Consider the following 21372-nt stretch of genomic DNA (forward strand, 5'->3'; position numbering starts at 1 on the left):
AATGTTTGTGTACTTCCTTTTTTTTATAGCCGTATATTTTGATATTGTAGTAATAACTTATTTTACTGGCATAGTTGACACTTGAGGTTCATGCAAAGGTTCATGCAACTTTTTTCATTATATTCTTACAGACTAGAAGAGTTTTCTAATGTGTGTTTATTTACATCTTTGGAATATTTAAGTTCCGTTTGTTGTATGTTCTTTTCTAAGAGGCTAAAAAGAAAGTGATGTCTACTGGTTTGTATCTTGTAAATCTGTTGGGACAAAAGAATCTTAATAATAGAAGTTGAAAGTTTTGTTCTGCAATTTATTATTGCGGAACATCCCAATAGGAATGATATAGTAGTGTACATGCAATTCTGACTGGTAGGATTCAAGAACTAATATTATTTGAATTTTACAGAACAAGTACTCTAGTGGAAGAATTGAAAGCTCTGATATGACAAGCCTATTCTCAAACATTTTGTGTTTATCAGACCATCAGGTTCCTTTGTCAAATGAACATGAGGTGAAGATAGAACTTAGTTGTTCTGTAAACTATCTTTGTTTCATTTCCTCTAATTTTATCATTATTTTTTTTTAAAAATTTTGATTTAGATAATGAAGTGGGTTGCATTTGCAAGTAGCTTTCCCAATGATGGTGATGCATGCCTTCTGGCACTTAAACATCTGAATGAGGAACTGAACCTTAAGTCTGTTTTATTAGACAATGGACTTAAACCATCAGAAGCTGACATAGTTGTGTTTGCAGCAGTTCATTCTTGTGTGGTATGTATTTTGTAAAGTCTACTAGAAGTGTTTTTTTCTTGGTTTTGTTTACTTATTGTTGTGACACACTGCCAGGGTAAAGAAAAACACTTGTGCTATTGTTATCAGTACTGAGGCACAAAACTGGTTTTATTTTAATTATATGCGCATTATTGTCGTTCTTATAATTATCTCGAGTAGGTGGGTCATTGCTCTTATGCTCCTGCTACAAAGTTGGTTTGTTTTTATTTGGCAAACTGCTTTTCGTAGTCTAGACAAACTGTTTGCACCGGATTGCAATGCTCCATATCTCGCCCTTCCGCTACTCTTCCTAGATCTGGCTAGACATCATTAGTGCAGGACATTTGGAACTAATTAGAAATGAATCTCAGTATTCTTGAACTTATTGGAATTGGGGATAAGAACCCAAATCTTTTTGAAATAGATAAAAGAGAGACTTGTTTGAGATATATACTTGGTGTCTTTCTTCCCCTCTCATGTATATATTCCTGTCAATATCAACCCATCACTTTATCCCTCAACACCACTATTTGAAAGTGACAACATACATAACAATACACTCTTACTATACCAGTAGTTTAACCAAAACAATACTAGTTTACTACTGCTTGAAGTCAACTCCACTACTTACTCATCAAGATAACTACACTTGCCAAGTGTAGCAAAAAATAATATTCATGTTTGTATACCATCTAATTGATGATATTTAATGCCACCAGATATATTACTCTTATAAACATTATCCTTCCTAATTTATTTGTTACATACAACTACATAACCATTTTTCTGTGGTCTTTTGAGTTATCTGACTTGTTAAGTCTGAAGTTTACTGGCTATCCTTTGCTTCCTGCACTTCCAAATACTAATTTTCAGCTGTATCATAGAGAATGCAAAAAGTTATGCCATTCTAATATTCTTCTTTCATTCTACTTATTTGGGATTTTTTTTATGTTAGATTCGTCTTGCTAACACATCTATGCAAAAATTTCCTAATGTGATTAGGTGGATGGACTATATCCAGGTACTATTTTGAGATAGCATGTCATTTTTGGTGCTCTGTTTCTGAACATTATAGATGTAACATGATAGGAAATTTCACACACTAGATATTTTATGTGCAGTAGCCTGGGGTAACCTGCTGTTTAAAATTGATTCCATTTGATTCATTCATATTAACACATACTGTTAACATTTTCAATATAACCGATAGTGTCCTTTTACAGCTTAATGCACATGGCTTCAAATGTCTTTGTACTTACACAAAACTGTTCACGTTATTAGAATGCTTAGATGCAAACTTATATAAATCTCCATATAATCTGACAATAGTCCAAGTTGCTTATACAAAACTTGTAATGCATCTACTAATATGATTAGAATTGCAGAGTATCGTAGGTTCTTCTATCACATATATGAAATTGACCTTATTGAGCTCAATAGGATGATGTTTTGTTTCCTTCTCATCATGATGACAGTCATTAGGAGATATGTTGCTGTTAATCTTGTGCTGTATTACTAGCTTAGTAACAAGTAATCTTATTAGAAGTTTGAAGATTTTTGTCAATTGCTTATTTATTTATTTATCACTTAATAGATATTGAATTTTTTGGATAAACATTGTTGGTGTTGGAAGTACCAGCTAATCGAACCCGGTTATTCCGCTGTTTTAACTCGAGTTTTCCCAAAAAGTGAAAAAGTGACTCGCGCTATTCACCCCTCTAATGCGCTTTACGATCCTACAAACATGAAATAATCTAATTTTTGAATAGAAGTTCTTAAATAGTGTTTTCTCTTTACCAACTCGCATTTTATCCTTCTCATAGTTAATTTTCAAATTGTATCGTTACCTTTTCAATATATTTACATGGACCATCATTGGTATTTTCTGTCTTATGTAGATCTCTTGTTCCCATATCTTGCCCACAGCTCAGATCCAACAGATTATGATGCTTGTTTAGTTAAAAAAAAACTGTTCGATCTAGTAGTTAAATTATATCAGATTATGATGAATTCATTTCAATAATTGCACACCACAATATTTAATCCTTCTTACGACCAGATGAATTTTGAGCTGGATTTTTCAATTGTGAACTCGTTTGAGTATGAAGTTAACTAATTTGTATCTGATCTTTGCTTATGCGGTGTCTTTTCTTTCGTCTTTTCCTCCCATTTGGTACACTCCAACAAGCCTTGCATGTCCTAGCTAGAAGTTGTCATTCTAATCACCAGTCATCTAAACTTTGATAGGTTCTAATGGGTGAAATTGGTTGTGTAGATTAGATGGGATTGCCTTTACATATGATACCACAAGAACATTTCACAAGAATATTAGATGGAATTGTCTTTACATATGATACCACAAGAACATTTCACAAGAAGATTAGATGGAATTGTCTTTACTAGTTATTTTGTTTGGTCAATAATAAGTGATCCGTGATATGTCCAAGTTCACCCTTGAGCTGTGTTTTTCAACATCATATTCCATTTCCATATATGCAGGACAAGGAAGATTTTGGTGGTGTATTTGCAAAAATCATGGTCGACAAGCCAGAATTCATACCTATTGTGAGTATACTTTACCTTGCTGTTAAATTGCTCACATTAGTTGGTCCTTTTAATTTGTTCTAGGGCTACAATCCTCAGAGATGAAGTTTCTATCTTTGTTTCCAATCTTTCTTGGTGGTTGGCATCTACACGGCTGTACTACTGCTTTCTTGTATATTTTTATTTACACTATTCCCGACTAATCTTTATGTTTTTTTAATCTTATATCTATATTTTTTCTTGAGTGTTAATTATTTTAGTTACTACAATGTCTGACGATAGGTTACTGACATATTAAGTACCTAATGAACATGAATTTATTTTGATTGTTTCATTTCTGTCCAAGTTTGCATTTTCCCCCCCTGTAAAATTGAAGCCTGAACTTGGTCATCATTTGCTTGGTCTTAAGGAAATTGCAAAGAAAAAGAATTCTGGTGATAATAAAGCTAATGGACCTTCAGGAAAAGATAGCGGGGCAAATGAGAAGAAAAAGAAAACACTAGAGAAGGAGACAGCTGAGAAGGATGCAGAATCCAATATAAGTATTCTCAGCATACAAATTGGTATCATTCGAAAGGCATCAAAGCACCCATCAGCTGATAGGTAGTTTTGTTATTCAACTTTCTAGTGTTGAATACTTGATCAAATTTAACATTGTTATAGTTTGTTGGTGGAGGAGATAGATTTGGGAGACGGTAACTTGCGCCAAGTAGTTAGTGGTCTTGCAAAATTTTACAGCCCTGAAGACCTAGTAGTAAGTGAATCTTAATGGAAAATAATTCTTAATCCTCCAGTGCAAGTCTTATTTTTTTTTTCCAATTTATTGTATTTATACTTCAAATTGACAATTCAGAACCGAAGAGTAGTTCTGGTGACAAATGTGAAACCGGGAAAGCTACGTGATTTCATGTCTGCTGGATTGGTAATTTTTCCGTGCTTTTATATCCACTTGAAGTTAGGTTTAACCAGACCATTTTAGTTCATTTTGATATTGTCATCTCAGTTGTCGAATTCCATAATTTTCATTACAATTAACTATTGAGTAGTGCCTTGCTTCCTGTTATGGTTATTAGCAGATAATTAATTATGTGACAGATTTCACAACAATCATAAAGGATTTTTTCTCATGTGAGTATTGATTAATTGTGGAAATATTTTTTTTATCGCATGTGCTGCAAAAGGATGCATTTAGGTTCATTCTTCCGGGTTCTCTAATTTACTATATTTGTATTTGAATGTTCTTTCTTTGGTTTGTTGTGTTATTTGATTTATCTATGCAATTAGTTGTCTTTCCCCAAGTGAGTTATTCTTGACTGTGCACAATTATATCGTGAGTCCTTGTGAGTCCTTGTGCTTAAAGAGCTGGATAGCACTCACAATAAAACTAGAAACATAATGTACAAAATTGTAGAATCATATCAAAGTCAATAATCAGCTATCTCTCATAAATATGAAGAACAAAATAACAAATGTGAAGCAAACCATTGAAAAGTTGAAAGTGACTTGCAAAACTCCAATTCTGATAGTGAGTTTCTCAGATCAAGATTAATAATAGTTTGCAAAACAGCTTACCTTAAGCTAATTTAGGGATGAGAATAAGGTAAAGATTGTCTGTAATAGTGTAATATTGGTAGGAGAGTCTCCTATTAGGGATCAAAGAATACAAATAAATAACAAATGAATAAAGGTGAGTGCAATGCATCATCCCCCACTCTATCAATTGTTAGATGAGTATAAAACTCTCTGTTTTGTATCTTTATATTCCCCTATATTTATGGACACATGCTTGGCATATAAAGTTGGGTGGAATTTTTGGGTCTCATTAAAGTTGATAATCTTAACTGTTGCTGAACTGTAACATCTCCAATTATGCAAGTCTTCTGTTAGGCATTATTTAACCATCATAGTTCACACTATCTTCAAGATCCTGTGGCCATAGGTTTAAGTATTAACAAATACAATAACCTCCACACACCCTCCTATCCTTGATGTCATGTGATTCTCGTTAGGTACAGGAGGCTCTAACCATCAAACGCCCTGCATTATACTTACGGTACCTAGTTTGGGTCTCAACCAGAGCATCTTCAAGCTGTTTACTCCTGAGTGTGATGTCCTCACAGGTTTACCAAAAGGGTTTAATCACATAGGGCCACCTATTCAATGGTAGACTGCTGTTAAGCTCCCTCAGGAGCTTCTCTTTGGGCATTGGGTGCTTGCTCTTTTGTTTTCTGTGGCTTTAGCTCGACCGCCTTCACTATAGACAGATTGTTGGCAGTGGCGAATTAGCTCACCTTCTATTTCATTTTGATGTAGTCACTTAGAGGATTTTTATAAAGGTAATATGATTAAAGGTTGCCATTGATATGATGGGTTTAGAGTGATTGACTTGCCTAACAACTTCAATGAATCACTTCAAGAATTTAAACAATGGTCCATTGCATAGTTATAAACATTTGATCCAATTGACGGTTGGATTTGAAAAAAATGGAACCTGATATCTCTCTAGGTTGGTTAGTTCATAGATTGGATGTGCATGGATATGCAAAAAAAAAAAAAAAAAGGAAGGTAAAAATGGGTCTGATCAGCCTTGGTGGAAATCATGTCATTTGTCATATGACTTGAAATACCAAAAATGCGATACCTGGATTAATATTTATTGATGAAATCAATAAATTTCTTATTTAACCTATGGATCTAGGTCGGTCCAACCGATGAACTTGGTTTAGTCAATGTGTGATTCGATCGATTGACCCAACGTGTGATTCGATCAATTGTCCCACTGGTTAGAACATTGAACTAGTTACTTAGAACTTAATTGGTTCAAATTTTTATATTGTTTTTATAATTATGGTTTATTATGCCTTTATCAGAGTGCCATTCTAATCTTCACTTTGGTCTTTTTTCAATTTCTCCCTACAAAGTTGACTTTAAAATCTTGACACGTTTTGTCAAAGGAACCAGTGCTGTCGAGGAGTAGCCTAAAATCATTGGTGGACTACTCTTAAGTAGTTAGGAAGAGTAGGAACATAAGGGTGTGTGTAACTGCATGCAAAAGTACTCGCGTAGAGGCTTGCATGTGTTCGAATGGGTCATTACTTTTGTAGTAAGCATCTATACTAGGTATTTGGAATCCTCTCGATATTAATTGTTTTTAGATATCAAGAGTGAAGAGTGTTTTGACCAGCCTAATGCAAACTCATTGGCTCTAGATCCTTTTCATGTGTAGGCTCCTTGCCCTTTGGTCAAAATTTGGGTCCAGGTCAAGCTCATCTCCATCTTGGTCATAATTTGATTAGATGAAGGAAGTGACCTATTAACTTATTAGCCCTTCACTATCCTTAAATCCAAATTGATAGTAGTTCTCTCGTCTAAGCACATAAAATTTATCTATTAACCCATAACTCAAAATGTGGGACTAAACTTAAGTTGTCACAATCTCCCCTAGTTTACATTTTAATATTCTCTTTAAGATCCAAGTTCTAATTCATTAGTAAGGATCATTCCTAATCGCCAACATTTGAGGTCGAATGCAAAGGTTTAAAATTTCGAGATGTGTCAGAGTTTCGATCTCGGACCGGAACTATATGATTTTAGTATCATATCAGTTTTGATACTTTTTAAAAAATTTAAATATAAGTGTCTATTAATTAAAAATTAATTTATTAATATTTGATTGTTATATATGTTCACTATTGTTATTATATTTCGGGTGTTGAGTTTGCTATTAAATTTTTACAACTATAGAAAGGTATAAATTTAAAAATTATTTTTAATTATTAAAATATATATTTAATTTTTAAAATTAAATAATTCTCAAAATAAAATTATTCGAAGGTCTTAAATTATTTTTTGAATGTTTTTATAATATTTTTTAGAATTTATTTAAAATGTTTAAAAATTATATTTTGAATTTTTTTAGATTATCTTAAATTAACATCCAATTTTCAATATATATTAAAAATTTCAAATTATTTGATAAATTTTAAAAATTGTCCTCTAAAATAAAAAATTTTGCAGTTGTTGCTGCAAGTGCCACGACCACACGGAGGTTAGGTTGTCGTGTGGTTGTGGTTGCAACACCATTTGATCCCTCATAGAGATCACGGCGCGGGGGGACGGAAGTTGTGGCATTCTCTGTGCCCTCACAGAGGGTACCGTGGGGGTGACGAGGTCGCGATGACCTCGCGGTGCCTATGCCGATTGGCATGACACGAAATTTAAATCCATAGCCCAATTATGACTACACTATCATGTAGGCAACCCTTTGCAACACCTCATCATGTCTTGGGTTTGCTGTGATACCAATTACCATAACTATGGACTTATCAGACTCAGCTATAACCAATTTTCCAAAATACTTAAGCTTAAGCCCAAGTTAATAATAATTATAGCTCTCTAATGTAAAACTTTTATTAATCCATAAGTCATAATGTGGGACTAAATTTAGACAATCTCTTCTGACCAATGTTGCCTTTGAGTTCTTTCATTACTGATCTGGGCTACGGCAAATTTGGTGTTTTCTTGTGTTTTTTTCTCCTTCCCCTTGTCTTGTTTATGGTTGGGGTTGAAGTAGTGAGTCATCACTTGTAGATGCTTCTTCATTCTCCCAACTTCTTTGTTAACCTATATTGTGTCTTCTTTTGTAGTGCTAAATTGATTTTTTTTTGTTATTTAGACGGGAAAAACTTTTTTATTCTGACAGGGTAGAAGCGATCTTAATGGTCTCGGGGTGCACTCTTTTTCTTGGGGCTTATGGTGAATTATTCCTATTTCAGTTGCCTTCTTCTATTGATTCTTCCTGACTACATTTTGACGTCAATCTTATATTGTCGAGATCATAACAGATAAAGTTAAATTTTATTAATAATGAAGCTCTTGACTCCTTGTGTTCCTTCTCATTCTCCTTTATCTTGTTTATGGTCAGGGTTGAAGTAGCGATATATCACTTCTACTCTCCGCTTCTTTGCTTACCTATATTGTATTATCATCTTCTCCTGTAGTGCCGAATTTAAAAACTACTTTATTCATACAGGAGGAGAAGGTATCATCATTGTCTTATTTTGATTCTTGGTGTTCTTTTTTTTTTGGGGCTTTGGTTGATTATGCCCTTGCGGGTTGTCTTCTATTGATTCTATGATTGTACATTTTCCATAGATAATGTCAATCCATTATTGTTGGGATTATAACAGATAAATTTTATTAATAATGCAGGATTTGCCCAAAAGGTGCACACATAGAATTGACCAAAAGGTGCATCATACTTTGATAATTATCAAAGGGTGCACTAATTTATCTGGTTTTCCCGTTCTACCCCTCCTACCAAACTTGACTTTTTACCCTCTTTGCTCTCTTATTTGTATGCATTTTTCTCTCTCTTCAATTTCCTCTCCTTCTCTTTCCTCCGATTAATTTTTTTTTTTTCTTTTTTAGATGCCCCACGAAAGTTTAATCTACCCATGGGGAGTTCGAAATAAGTAATGGAGGGTATTTTTGAACTCCTTGTAATCTCAGAAATCTATAGGACATGAAATGAGTATAATTTGAACTCTCTAGGTCGACAGAAACCTACTGATGGACCTAGACTATTTGGATTTCTGCAAACTTTCACCCATTCGGTGGAGTTGAATGAGAGGAAGGAATATATGATGTTAAACCTTGGTTTTGATCAAAGAAACACTGTGAGCATGATGTGGGAAGACTAGGATTATGTTGGGCCTGATTTGAGCAAATCAAGCCCAATGTGAGCTTGGTCTTTGAGACTATGCCCAAGTAGTCTAGTTTAAAGTTAACATAATAATGGAGCACCTATGGGTAGCCCGAAATAAGTAATGGAGGACATTTTTAGACTCCTTGCAATCTCAGAAATTCACAGGACATGAAATGAGTGCAATATGAGCTCTCTGGGTCTATTAGTGAGTTTTGACCAAAACCCGACCTAAGCTATTTGGATTTTTGCAAACTTGCAGCCATCCGATAGGGTTGAGTAAGAGGAAGGTAGATATGATGTCAAACCTTGCTCTGATCAAAGGAACCCTATGAGCATGGTGTGGGAAGACAAGCGATCTGCAAGTTTGCTCCTCTTCCCACACTATGCTCATAGTGTTCCTTTGATAATAATTATGGTTTGACACCATATCTACCTTCCTCTCACTCAACCCTACCGGATGACTGCAAGTTTGTAGAAATCCAAATTGTCTAGGTTCATTAATGGGTTTTGGTCAAAATTCATTAATTGGCTTATAGAGCTCAGATTGCATCCATTTCAAGTCTTGTGGATGGAGTCCAAAGATGTCCTCCGTTACTTGTTTCGGGCTCCCTATAGGTGCTCTAGGATTAAACTTTCGTGGGACATGGAAAGGAGGAGGAAAGAAACAAAAAGTTTAATTGGAAGAAAGAGAAGAGAGAGAAAAGTTACATACATATGAGAGATGAAAGAGTAAAAAGTCAGGTTTGACAAAAGGGATAGAAAGGGAAGACTAGCTAAATTAGGGCGCCCTTTGGTAATTATCAAAGTATGGTGTATCTTTTGGTTAATTCCTAGCTCTGTGTGCGCCCTTTGGGAAATTCCCTTTAATAATGAGGATCGAATTACAGTGTTGATTCGTAGTTGGAAAAAATACAAGTTGAGGATCCATGAGATGGGTGACTTAGTTTTAGTCTCGATTGTGGTAGAGTGAGGGTCAATCTCTTGAGGGTGGCTTGAGGATAATCAGGTTTTAACAATCCTAGGTTTTTGATGCTTGAGTGAGGTTCTAAGGGTTGTGTTTTGATCCAAGATGGCTTATGTCTTTAAGAGTTTATGCGGGGAAGAGTCCCTTGTTTTTCTTAGTTTGGAAGATTGAGTGTGCAGGGCTCCTTTCCTTTCCATGGCAAAACTCTACTTTTATTGTAAATTCTATAACTTCTGTTGTTTAGTGAGTATCCTATAAAAATTTCATTTTCCACTTTTGAGGTAAATTTTGCTAAGTATTCTCTTGTATTTAATATATAAACTGAGCATCCAAATACTTTAAAATATTTAATGTTAGGTATTTTATTATAGTAAATTTCAAACGATCTTTTATTATGTTTTTTAGTTATTGTTGTTTTGTTTTGGACGTAGCAGGTTGTACTAACGGCCACAGTCCAAAAGTACTTGGGTAGTTGATATTCATTAAACATTGTTCTAGTGGTTTTTTGAAGGGTTCTATTTTTTCTTTCCATTATTTCATTTTGTTGAGGTGTTTTAGGATATGAGAATTCATGATGGTACCCATTTTTTAGGCAAAATTTATGAAACCTATGGTTTTTTAATTATCCACCATTATCACTCCTAATTCTTTTAATTTTTAAATCCTTTTCATTTTTTGTTTGTTTACAAAAATTACTAAAGATTTCAAATGTTTTATCTTTGTTTCTTAAAAATTTTATTCAAGTAAATCTTGAATAATTATCAATTATTACTAAGCAATATAGACTTTTATTGATTGATTTGATTCCATGTGAGTGAAATAAGTCTTAAGTTTAATAATTCGAGTGTTGAGTTGGTTTGAGTTGATTTAGTCTGTTTTCTTTATTGGCAAACATTACAGATTGTTGATTCCAAGTTAAGTACTTTTGGTAATCCTCTAACTAGGTCACTTAATTTAGTGATGTTTCTAAAGTTATTGTGGGTTAGTCTTTTGTGCCATAAACGGATAATCTTCAAACGAATATTTGGGATAGTCTATTTTGGACATCTAGTTTAATTAGATGTCTGGCAGGTTCAGTTTGTGTAGCTAGCCATTCAGGAGGAGAGCTCTTGAAAGTAGTCAAGACAAATGTTTCTTTTTCTTCAAGTATATGAAGTATTCTATTTCTAAGTACAAAAGGCAAAGTTTGTATCGAGTCTATGTCTTGGACCCAAAGTTGTTATAGGAGTCCGTAGTTCATGAGTAAGAGGAGTAATTAACCTTCCTCTATAATTTTTGTGTTTGAATTTGTCAGCATGAATATTTGCTTTTATGAAGGAATAAAGAAGTTGACATCGATAGCCTAAGTCTGAAGTTCCGGGAGTAGCACATTGAGGAAAAGATTTTGTTCACTTGATTTTATAAGTGTATTCTTCTATATAAGTAATAGTTACCCCAAATATGGGATTTTGATGAAACCAATTCAAGGCCTCTTCAAGTTCAAGGACTGTTTATAGGAGGAGGTATCACCCAAACCTCGAAGATAAACATGTCTTCAGGAAATGCTTTGATGGACAGAAAATTGCCCCTTTTTGTATTGGCGTGTAAGACTTCCAATGACTTATATTGCATTGGTCGAAGTGGAACATACAACACATCAGTATCTTGTCTTTCTGGAATATATTTTTTTTTTTTATGAATACTTTCTGGATATTAGTGCTGGATGAAGTTGCTGCCATTAAGTATGTTTTGTCTTCTTGGATAGTATTATCCAGATGAAGTAAAGGACTTGTTATAAAGTTAGGATCTAATTTGTTCCTAAGTAAGTCATAGGTTTCATTAATGGAATAAAATCCTTTATAAGGGGGTTTATCTTCTTCCGGGAGAAGTACTTTGACTTCATCCCAAGTAGAGTATAAGCCTGCATAGGCTCTTGCAAGAATAGCGTAATACGAGAATTTCTTACCAAGTGGTTTTTGGAGCGTAGTAAGGAAGTAATTTGACAGTGCATTAATAATAGCTATTTTTGATTAGCTACTCCTGGAGAGGTTGGGATGTTCCAGATGTTATCAATTAAACATTGCTGGATAGGATCAAGTTGTATTTTTTCTGGAAATTGAAAAGTATCTTCGGGTCTCGAGTACTGTGGAAGTTCATGAATTCCAAATTTCATAGGATAGGATCAAGTTGTATTCTTACTTAAACTGAAAAGTATCTTCGGGTCTCGAGTACTGCGGAAGTTCATGAATTCTAAATTTCATAGTCTTTTTATAACCGTAAGTACAAACTCATTTTTGGTGGTCAATTTCTGCAAGAATCATGTTAAGTTAATAATCTTGATAAGTATCTGCTAAAGAGTTATTACTGCCTTTAATATGCTCCCAATGGATTTTAAGGTCTCTATTTAGAATAGTATCTATGAATTTGATCCATCTTTTAGATCCAAAATCTTTCCTCACATCCTTTAATTGTTCTTTCCTCACATCCTTTAATTGTTGACTATATTTGATGATAACCTCGCAATCTGTTCTGAGTGTAATTTCTGGCATGCTGCAAATAAATAGCATGAAGGCCTCTAAACAATAAATGAATGCCAATAATTCATAGTCTAAGGATGTAAGTCAGACCTTTTTCTTTGTAGTTGCGGCATAACGGCAAAGAGATTTAGACTTTTTCGAGTTGTATTTAGACCTTTTACTGAATAGAGCTCCACCCCAACCAGTTTCACAACCGTCTATTTCGATGATTAAATAGTCTGTATCTAAGGGTAAGGTTAACTGGGGTAAGTGTTGTACCATGTTTTTAATTTGTTTAACCAAAGCAACATCTTGTTGATTAAAATATCTTTGCTCAGTTTGTGAAGTTTTATTATATAAGAGACCACTAAGTTTGCCAATGTCTTTTAGATATGGTCTGGCGTAATTGAGTAATCCTAAAAAGGATCCAAGTGTTTTAATTTAATATCTTTCATTTTATCAAGAAAAGTTAATATTTTATTGACTATATGAGCCTTGAGTGTTATTTTTCCTTGGCTTAATAAGACTTCCTAAAATTCAGTACGCGTCAAGGTAAGTTGCATCTTTTTCTTTGAAACAATTAATCCATGTTTGTCAAATAAGTTAAAGATCATGTGTAAGTGAGCATAGTGCTCTTCTTTGGTACTAGAAAACACTAGTATGTCATTAATATAAACATAAGTGAAAGTGGCCACTGGTCTAAAAATATCATCCATTTTTTTTTGAAAAACCTGAGGTGATATTTTAAGTCCGAATAACATAACTAACCATTCAAAATGTCCTTCATGAAAAGACTGCCCAAGAAACAGAGTCAGGGTGCATTCTTACTTGCCAAAATTCAGATTTCATGTCAAACTTAGAATACCATTTTGATTTCTGAATTTTGTTAAGTAGTTGATCCTTATCAGGAATCTTATACCCATCTTCATGGCAATTGTCATTGAGACACTTATAATTGAACGCCATCTTAGATTGTCACGTTTTTGTTCTGCTCCTTTGTTAATGATAAAGGCAGGATTTCTATGTCTAGAATCAAATCGCCGTATTGCCTTAAGTGCCAGGAGTTGAGTAATATGCATTTTGCATTCTTCAACCTCCCAATTAGTATATTTTAGATCTTGTGCTTTTATGGTTAAGTCTGGATTAATGATATTTAATTTGCAATAAGTTTTATCCTTTTCCCAATATTTAGTTGGGTTTTCTCCTATGACCTCTAGTTTTTCGAGTCTAGAGATTAGACCATCCAAAGACTCTTGCTTGTTAAGTAAGGTATTTAAGTAGGATGGTTTAACCGTTTAAGACAGTCTTGGTAATAGGTTTACGAAGTTTCTGAAGACTTGGCTATGTCTTCCTCAGGGCTGCAATAGCCAAGTATATCTAGTTTTCCGTAAGGAAATATTAATAGTAGGTTTCTTAGAACAGGGTTTGGGTTTAGGACAGAGATAGGTGGAAGTAGAGGTAGGATTACAGGATTCAATTGGAGGGGTGTCACCACGCTTCCCAGCGCTGACCTCTAATGGGTAGGCGGACAAGATCAGAGAAATAATAGGAGCGGACAGAAAAATCACTTAATCTTTGGTAAGTAACAGAGAATGGTTAGGAGAAATAAGGAAATTAAGGCTGAGAATAAGAAGAATTGATTTATGGGGCATAGGGCGAGTCCAAAGTTAAGTTGTTGATTGTCAAACTGGGTACTTAACAATGGAGTATTGGTTGTTTTAATTAAGGTAGAAGGGAGAAAGGATGTGAGTAAAGTTTCATCAATAGTGGATGTAGTGGCTCCGCTATCCAGAAGAACATGTAAAGTAAGTTCATGACCTTGAATATTCAGGGTACATTGTACGCGAATATCAATAGTGAGCCTAGTATTACAAATACTAGGTGTTTGACTAAATACAAATGTTGGATTAGCTAGTTCCTCAAGAATGGGGGGATTTTTTCCTTTTTCCTAATAAGGGTCTTGTGTATAGGAGGAAGGGCTAGCTTCCGGATATGATGGGCAAGTGCCTTCTCTGAGAAGGGCAATTTCAGTTTCTAATAAATTGAGTCTAGTTTCAAGGATAGAAACCCTTGATTCTAACAAAGTATTTCTTGTGACTGTATGAGTTGGTGGTATACTGATTTGAAAGAGAGCACTAAGGCATAAATTACAACATTGTTTCTTGCATAATTTGCAAGTTCCTCGTTGTAAAATGGATGGGTAATAGCCACAAGTAAAACAATGGATATTATCAGATCCTTCTTTGAGCATAAGAATAAGCTCTTTGGTCAGAGCGTATATTAGTTAAGTTTTGTGGGATAAATTGGTGATACATAAGTGAGAACTGTTGGAAATCATGTAAAGTTTCTTCAAAAAGTGGATCGGTTAGAAGATCCTTCTTCGGAACTAGAGTTATATGTGGGATTTAAAAAAGAATTGATTAAGGAATAATCTTTTTGGACCGGAGTTGACATATTTTTAAGATCTAAGCTAGATAGGATAGAGTAAATAAGAGACGTACCGGAAACATTTGATTGAACTTCTATTAAGTCAAAATTTGTGTTGTCGACTACTTCTCTACGTATAAGTTTTTTCTCTCTGAACAAGCAGAGGATAGATGGCCAGGTTTATGACAAGCAAAGCAAGTAATAGTATTTGAGTAAGTTTTCTTTGGTTTAAAGCGTCTCACATGTTTTTCTTTGTTTAAATAGGGCTTTCTTTCTTTGCTTTTCCTAATATAATACGTCTTTTTGGGAGTTAGTTTTGGTTTAGGAGTTGGAAGTCTATTTCGATGTTTTTGTTTATATTTTATTTGTTTCTGTTGACTCTTATATTGTTGTGGTGTGTATATTGACTACATAAACCGTATTGTTGATTCTTTAGTTGTTTTTGAATTTGGATGTAAGTGCACTTAGTTTTAAGTGTTGTTAAAATGTGTGTTGTATGTGTACACTAGTGTTGTCATATAAAGTTGGTACTTGTAAGTCTGTCCAGGATTTATGGATTTCTTTACCTAATTCTCCTGGAGCTGGGTTACAGTAGTTTCCTGATACTGCTGTGAGAGCTAGAAAGTCATTACAGAATGGTTTAATATAATTCCAATTAAATAATTGGAGTTGCTCTAGATCTCTCATAGCTTCTTTTTGCCTAATATCTAGTTTAGTGTGGGTATCTCGTGCAGTTAAAAGCCTATGAATGGCGTAACAAAAATTAAGAATATTATCGTCTTATGAGGCAATACGAGCTACTTCTTCTGGAAAGTGAGTTTTAAATTCTTCCCAAGCTGCTCTAGCTACATCTCCTAAGTAATTTTTCCCTACACGGAACATCTCCTGTTTCTATGTCCATTTCATATTTGGCTTGATAATCTCGTTTGACAGAGATTATCCATTGTTCTAAGTAAGTATCATATAGTTGATGATCACATTCAGTAATATTAAGTAAAACAACATCCTTACAAAAAAAAAATTATTTCTGGTGGTCTACGTTTTCCTATGACTCTAACTAAGGGGTTATTATTTGTATATGGTACAATTCGTGTTCTTGGTGGATATCCTTGACCATAATCCATTGTTTTCATGGTCCTTCTAGGACAGTAAAGTCTATGGAAACAAATACATCTTTTTTATGGATAGATGCGATAACAAGAACTAGTACTTCCAACTTTAGGACCCCTTAGGTTAGAAGAAGTAATTGATGTTGATTGAAATCTTACAATTTTCTCGAATGAACAATTAAACACTTTAAATCCCAAAAAATTATATAGTCAAGGAATTTTAAACTTTTCAACATCAGTATATAGGCATCACAAATAAGAAGCCCTTCATCTTCCCGATGGGGGAGAAGTTAAACTTGGACTCATGACAGAAGAGGCGGCTAAAGCCTTATATCTTAGAAAACATAATTATATTCATCTTGGCCTTATTGTGTTTGGGCTACAAGGTCTGACTCGAGCCAAGTTAGGAGGAAAAGTATTATTAGTCTTATATGATCCCTATTTCCCAGATACTGAGAAAGCAATCATTGGACTTATAGAAATAGTCATGAATGCAAATTTAGGCATTACATACTTAGACCAACTCCAACCGGTGCCCTTTTACACCATTTTGGTGTAAAAGGGACACCAGGTCTCCTCCAATGGAGACCCCAAAACCTGCACCATTTTGGTGCAAGTACGGATTTTTAAAATATATTATATTTTAATAAGCAAGTTATATTTAAAATATTTTTAGGTGTTATTAGTCTGGTGAAAATATTTTAAAAAAAATTATCTAAATTGTTTATGATTGTGTATTATCTTTAAATATTAAATATTAGTATGTTTATTAAATTATTTCTAATAAAATTATAAAAATACTAATTTTAATTTTCTTGTAACTAAAAATATAATATCATAAAAATTAATAGTAATTATTATCGTAATAAAAATATTTAACAAATTAATATATATGTTGAATAATAAATTATAAGATGGAAAAATAGAATATTCTAAAAAATATTTCTTTTAGTGTAGGAAATGGTGTCCATTGATTGGAGTTGGAAAAAATTTTGGTGCTCAAATGACACCAAATTAGTGTTGAAAGTGCACCAAAATAGGTTGTGGTTGGAGATGATCTTATATCCCAACTTTAATATGACCATAAGAGACTTTGTGAAACACATGCAAATCCATATCCAAGCCAAAGGCTATGGCCAATTCCAGGGAGATAATCTTCAATTAGATATTATCTTTTTAGGTAAAACAATACATCACATGCATAATCATTTTAAAATATCTATTACAGATGTGATTGAAACCTTAACTACAAAAGGTATACACTTTCTTAAACTTAGAGAATACAACTCTGGAACTTTTGCAGGGCTAGAATGGAATATTAATTTACAAAATCATGACACCACTCTTAAACCAACATCATCACTTATGTATAAAGATAGAAACAACCAACTCTCAGTTAGATTTTCTGGATACCAACCTACTTCTATGGCACCTGACATAGAAAGAGAAGAGGAACCAATAAATTAATTGAATTTAATGCATCAAACAACAACCCAAGATCAATTATTGCTTGCTTTGGGAAAAGACATCTACAACTTATGTCTATTTATCTGGGAAAGGCAGAACTAGGACCCCGGAATTTTATGAATCCAGGCGAATCCTCTGCTACTTCTAGACCATATGAAGTACACTTACCTAAAAGCACCATGAAAACAATGGATTATGGTCAAGGCCATCCACCAAGAACACGAATTGTACCATATACAAATAATAACCCCTTAGTTAGAACCATAGGAAAACGTAGACCACCATAAATGATTTTTTTTAGTAAGGATGTTTTACTTAATATTACTGAATGTGATCCTCAACCATATGATACTTATTTAGAACAATGGATAGTCTCTTGTAATGACTTTCTAATGTGATCCTCAACCATATGATACTTATTTAGAACAATGGATAGTCTCTTATAATGACTTTCTAACTCTCACAACAGTATCAAGAAACTACTGTAACCCAACTCCAAGAGAATTAGGCAAAGAAATCCATAAATCCTGGACAAACTTACAAGTACCAGCTTTATATGACAACATTGGTGTACGCATACAACACATTTTAACATCACTTAAAACTAAGTGCACTTACATCCAAATTCAAAAACAACTTAAGAATCAACAATATGATTTTTATAGTCAAATATACACACTACAACAATATGGGAGTCAATAGAAACAAATAAAATATAAACAAAAACATCGGAATAGACTTCCAACTCCTAAACCAAAACTGACTCCTAAAATAGAAAAAGAATCAAACTATTATTTTCCTATCTAGCTCTAATTACCCAAGTGGATAAGTTTTACTTTTGAGGTGTCAATTAATTTGGAGTCTCCCCTGAATCATATACTCTTGTGTTTTGAGTTTATATAGCAAATTTCCTTTTTTTAGGTACATAGAATTAAATTTGTCCTACTTGCTATGTTAGATAAGCTTTCGGAATGCATGTTTTGATTTGTTTCTTATTTTGACTAATTAGTGAAATAAATGATTTATTTGTTGAGCTGAGTTTGTATCTGAGTCCGAACTTATTATATACAACTCTTTGTGATCTAATTATTAAATCTAAATTTTTGGATTTTGGGGTAAAAATTTCTAATAGTGCTTTAAATTTATCAACTTCACATTTCAAAACATAGTTTTGTTCCTCAAGTTTTGCAACTTGAGTTGAGTCTCCATTTTAAACTTATTTAGTTGAGGAGTTATGTCAAGTTGTTCCTTAAGGTTTTGATTTTTCTTAAGGAGCAAATTAATTTATTTTTCAGATTCAGATAATTTTCTATTTAAACACAAAATTACTTTAAAAAATTTTGCATTTAAAATAACTTGTACCATGTTGGAAGTTTTAGAAACGGGTACGGACCTGTGACTTGATTCGTACTCGGATTCATCTTCTTGATCTAGGTCGTTTTCTGACTTGGGTCCGGCTGCTATTAATGCGAGGGAGCTAGCTTGCTTCCAATCTAATGTATCTGATTTTTCTGAGGAAGATTTGTCTAAAGTGGCTTAGAGTGCCTTTTTCTGCTTCATCTTCTTATACTTGTCTTCTTTTCGATCCAGACACTCGTGCTTGAAATGACCCTTCTTTTTGTATCCAAAGTAGGTGATATTTGCCTTTGCGTCGTTGGATGTTGACTTGATCATTTTTTGTTGATCGTTCTAGGTGAACTTCTTCTTTCTAGTGAACATTTTCCTTACCAAATTCACTAGTTGCTCCTCTTTGTCTGATTCTGAATCAGATTCATCTTCTGACTCGGGCTTGGTTCGAGTTCTTGTTTTCACCTCCTTTGTCAAATTTGCAAGAAACGCTGTACTCATCTGGACCTATTTTGAGTTAGTCTGTTTATAGAGTTCTAATTCACAAAATAGCTCGTCTACTTAGATAAATCCTCAAAACTTTATAGACATCTACTATAAATGCCCACAGTGCATTTCGAGGAAAAGAGTTTAGAGCATACCTTATGATGTCCTTGTTTCCAATTGGTACTCGATTAGATGAAGTCCGTTGAGGATCTCCTTAATCCTCGTGTGCAGTTGGGTTACTGTTTCTCCGTCTTGCATTTTTATATTAAGTAAACTATTTAATAACAAATCACATTTAGTTACCTTGGAATCCTTTGTGCCTTCATGTACGCTCAATTAGATTGTCCCAAAGATCCTTTGAATTCTCGAACAGTCCGATTTGGTTGAATTCTTCCTTCGTTAGTCCGCATTGGAGGGTGTTTATTGCTTTGGGTTCCATTTTTTTTTGGGGTTCAAGAGCGTACTAGATACGCTATCTACTGGAGTCGTGTACCCTCGTTGAGTGCTCATCCATTGTTCAATGTCTATCTTTAGATACACCTACATTCTTCTCTTCCAGTATGGGAAGTCATCCTCGCGGAAGAGTGGAGGGCGAGTAGAGGGCCATTTAGTTTGAAACAGAAAAGCCTCAAGAAGGTTTCAAGACTATGTCTTGGGGTAAGTGGTGTGTGAGGAGAGAAAAAAGAACGGAGAGAAAGCTCGAGTGGTGTTGCACTAATTTTGAGTAATTCGAAGAAATCGAAACGAAAAGTTTATCCGAAGAGGTGATTGCTCCAATTCAGATTAAGTTGAAAAGGCTCAAAGCCGAAAAGGAAAAAATGAAGCGAAAAAGCAACCAGAAAAACCCCCTACTCGAATGGTGGTTACACTATTTTAGAGCGAACCTGACTCGATACCACTTGTAGGACCGATGGCATGTGAGAGGGTGTGAATCATGTGTTTTTAAAAAATGTTTCTATTTTGAATTTGAAAAACAAGTGGACATCGGAAATCAAAACAGTTAAGTAAGAAAGAAGAGAGAGCAAGACACATGATTTATTTAGTTTGGAGCTTTTGACGATTCCTACTTCAAGACCCCCTTTGGACCTTTCTGATGGGTAATCCACTAACTTTGAATCTCAAATACAAAATACAAGGAGAGTGTAACACTCTACACTTTTCTTTTGCAAGTATATTAAGCATGCACAATAAGAAATTCTTTACCAACACAAAGATGTTGAAATGGATGCGCTCATGTGTTGATGTTGGTCTAACTGCAACGATCGAGCATAGTATAGTAGTGGCACAACAGTATCGCGAAGATGAAGCAGCCGAACGGTCAAGAATGAGCATAGAAAAGTCGTAAAACCTCCTAGCCAAACGTTCCTTTTAAACACTGTTGGAGGCGCCTCCAACGACGCTTATCTGATCCAAAAACTTCGGTCTTTATTCGCGCGATGGCGCCTTCCATAAGCTTTGAGGCGCCTCCAATGCTCTATGAGGCGCCTTCAGTTTACTCCGAGGTGCCTCCCTGCAGTGAAACTTTATCTTCAAATCTTATTTGCACGAGGGCGCCTCCATACAACTCCGAGGCACCTCTAGTCAGCTTCGAGGCACCTCCAGTCAGCTTCTAGGCGTCTCGGATGAACAGTGCTCGAGGCGCCTCGAGCACTGTCCTCGCCTCGAGCACTGTTCATCCGAGGCTAACTCTTCCACTTTATTTCTGCAAGACACTTTAGTCCAAACAACAAAAGATAACCTGCAAAACAGAGTTAACATATTAAAAATGAGATGTATGAATTAGATTCTTAGGATCTAATCATGGTCTCAACTTAGACTTTCAAAATAAATCTAAATTAGACCAACGCCTGAGGTTCATCCTCACTAGATCACTCTCCTCCAGTACTTACCTCACTTACCATTGTCGACTTACTTAACTCTTGACCTACCATGTCTTCCTGCCAAATGCCTCATCTAGACTTCAACTAGTTGTCAGGTCTCGCGGACCCAACTGGACTTCTTGCTAGATATTAACCTATCTGGTCTTCCTGCCAGTTATTAGGTCCTCCAGACCTAATT

The 21372-nt window shown here is 34.5% G+C and overlaps 1 protein-coding gene across 1 annotated transcript in view; it reads left to right on the plus strand.

The window, feature by feature from the left end:
* Positions 1–21372, plus strand: part of LOC122005699 (aminoacyl tRNA synthase complex-interacting multifunctional protein 1-like) — a 28688-nt gene that overhangs the window by 451 nt on the left and 6865 nt on the right. Inside the window, exons 2-8 of the mRNA XM_042560822.1 lie at positions 404–508; positions 598–768; positions 1724–1789; positions 3268–3333; positions 3722–3915; positions 3976–4066; positions 4166–4234. Of these exons, the coding sequence (XP_042416756.1) occupies positions 404–508; positions 598–768; positions 1724–1789; positions 3268–3333; positions 3722–3915; positions 3976–4066; positions 4166–4234 (762 nt within the window). The remainder of the gene's footprint in view (positions 1–403; positions 509–597; positions 769–1723; positions 1790–3267; positions 3334–3721; positions 3916–3975; positions 4067–4165; positions 4235–21372) is intronic.

This window comes from Zingiber officinale, chromosome 7B (assembly GCF_018446385.1).
Source record: "Zingiber officinale cultivar Zhangliang chromosome 7B, Zo_v1.1, whole genome shotgun sequence".
NCBI lineage: Eukaryota > Viridiplantae > Streptophyta > Magnoliopsida > Zingiberales > Zingiberaceae > Zingiber > Zingiber officinale.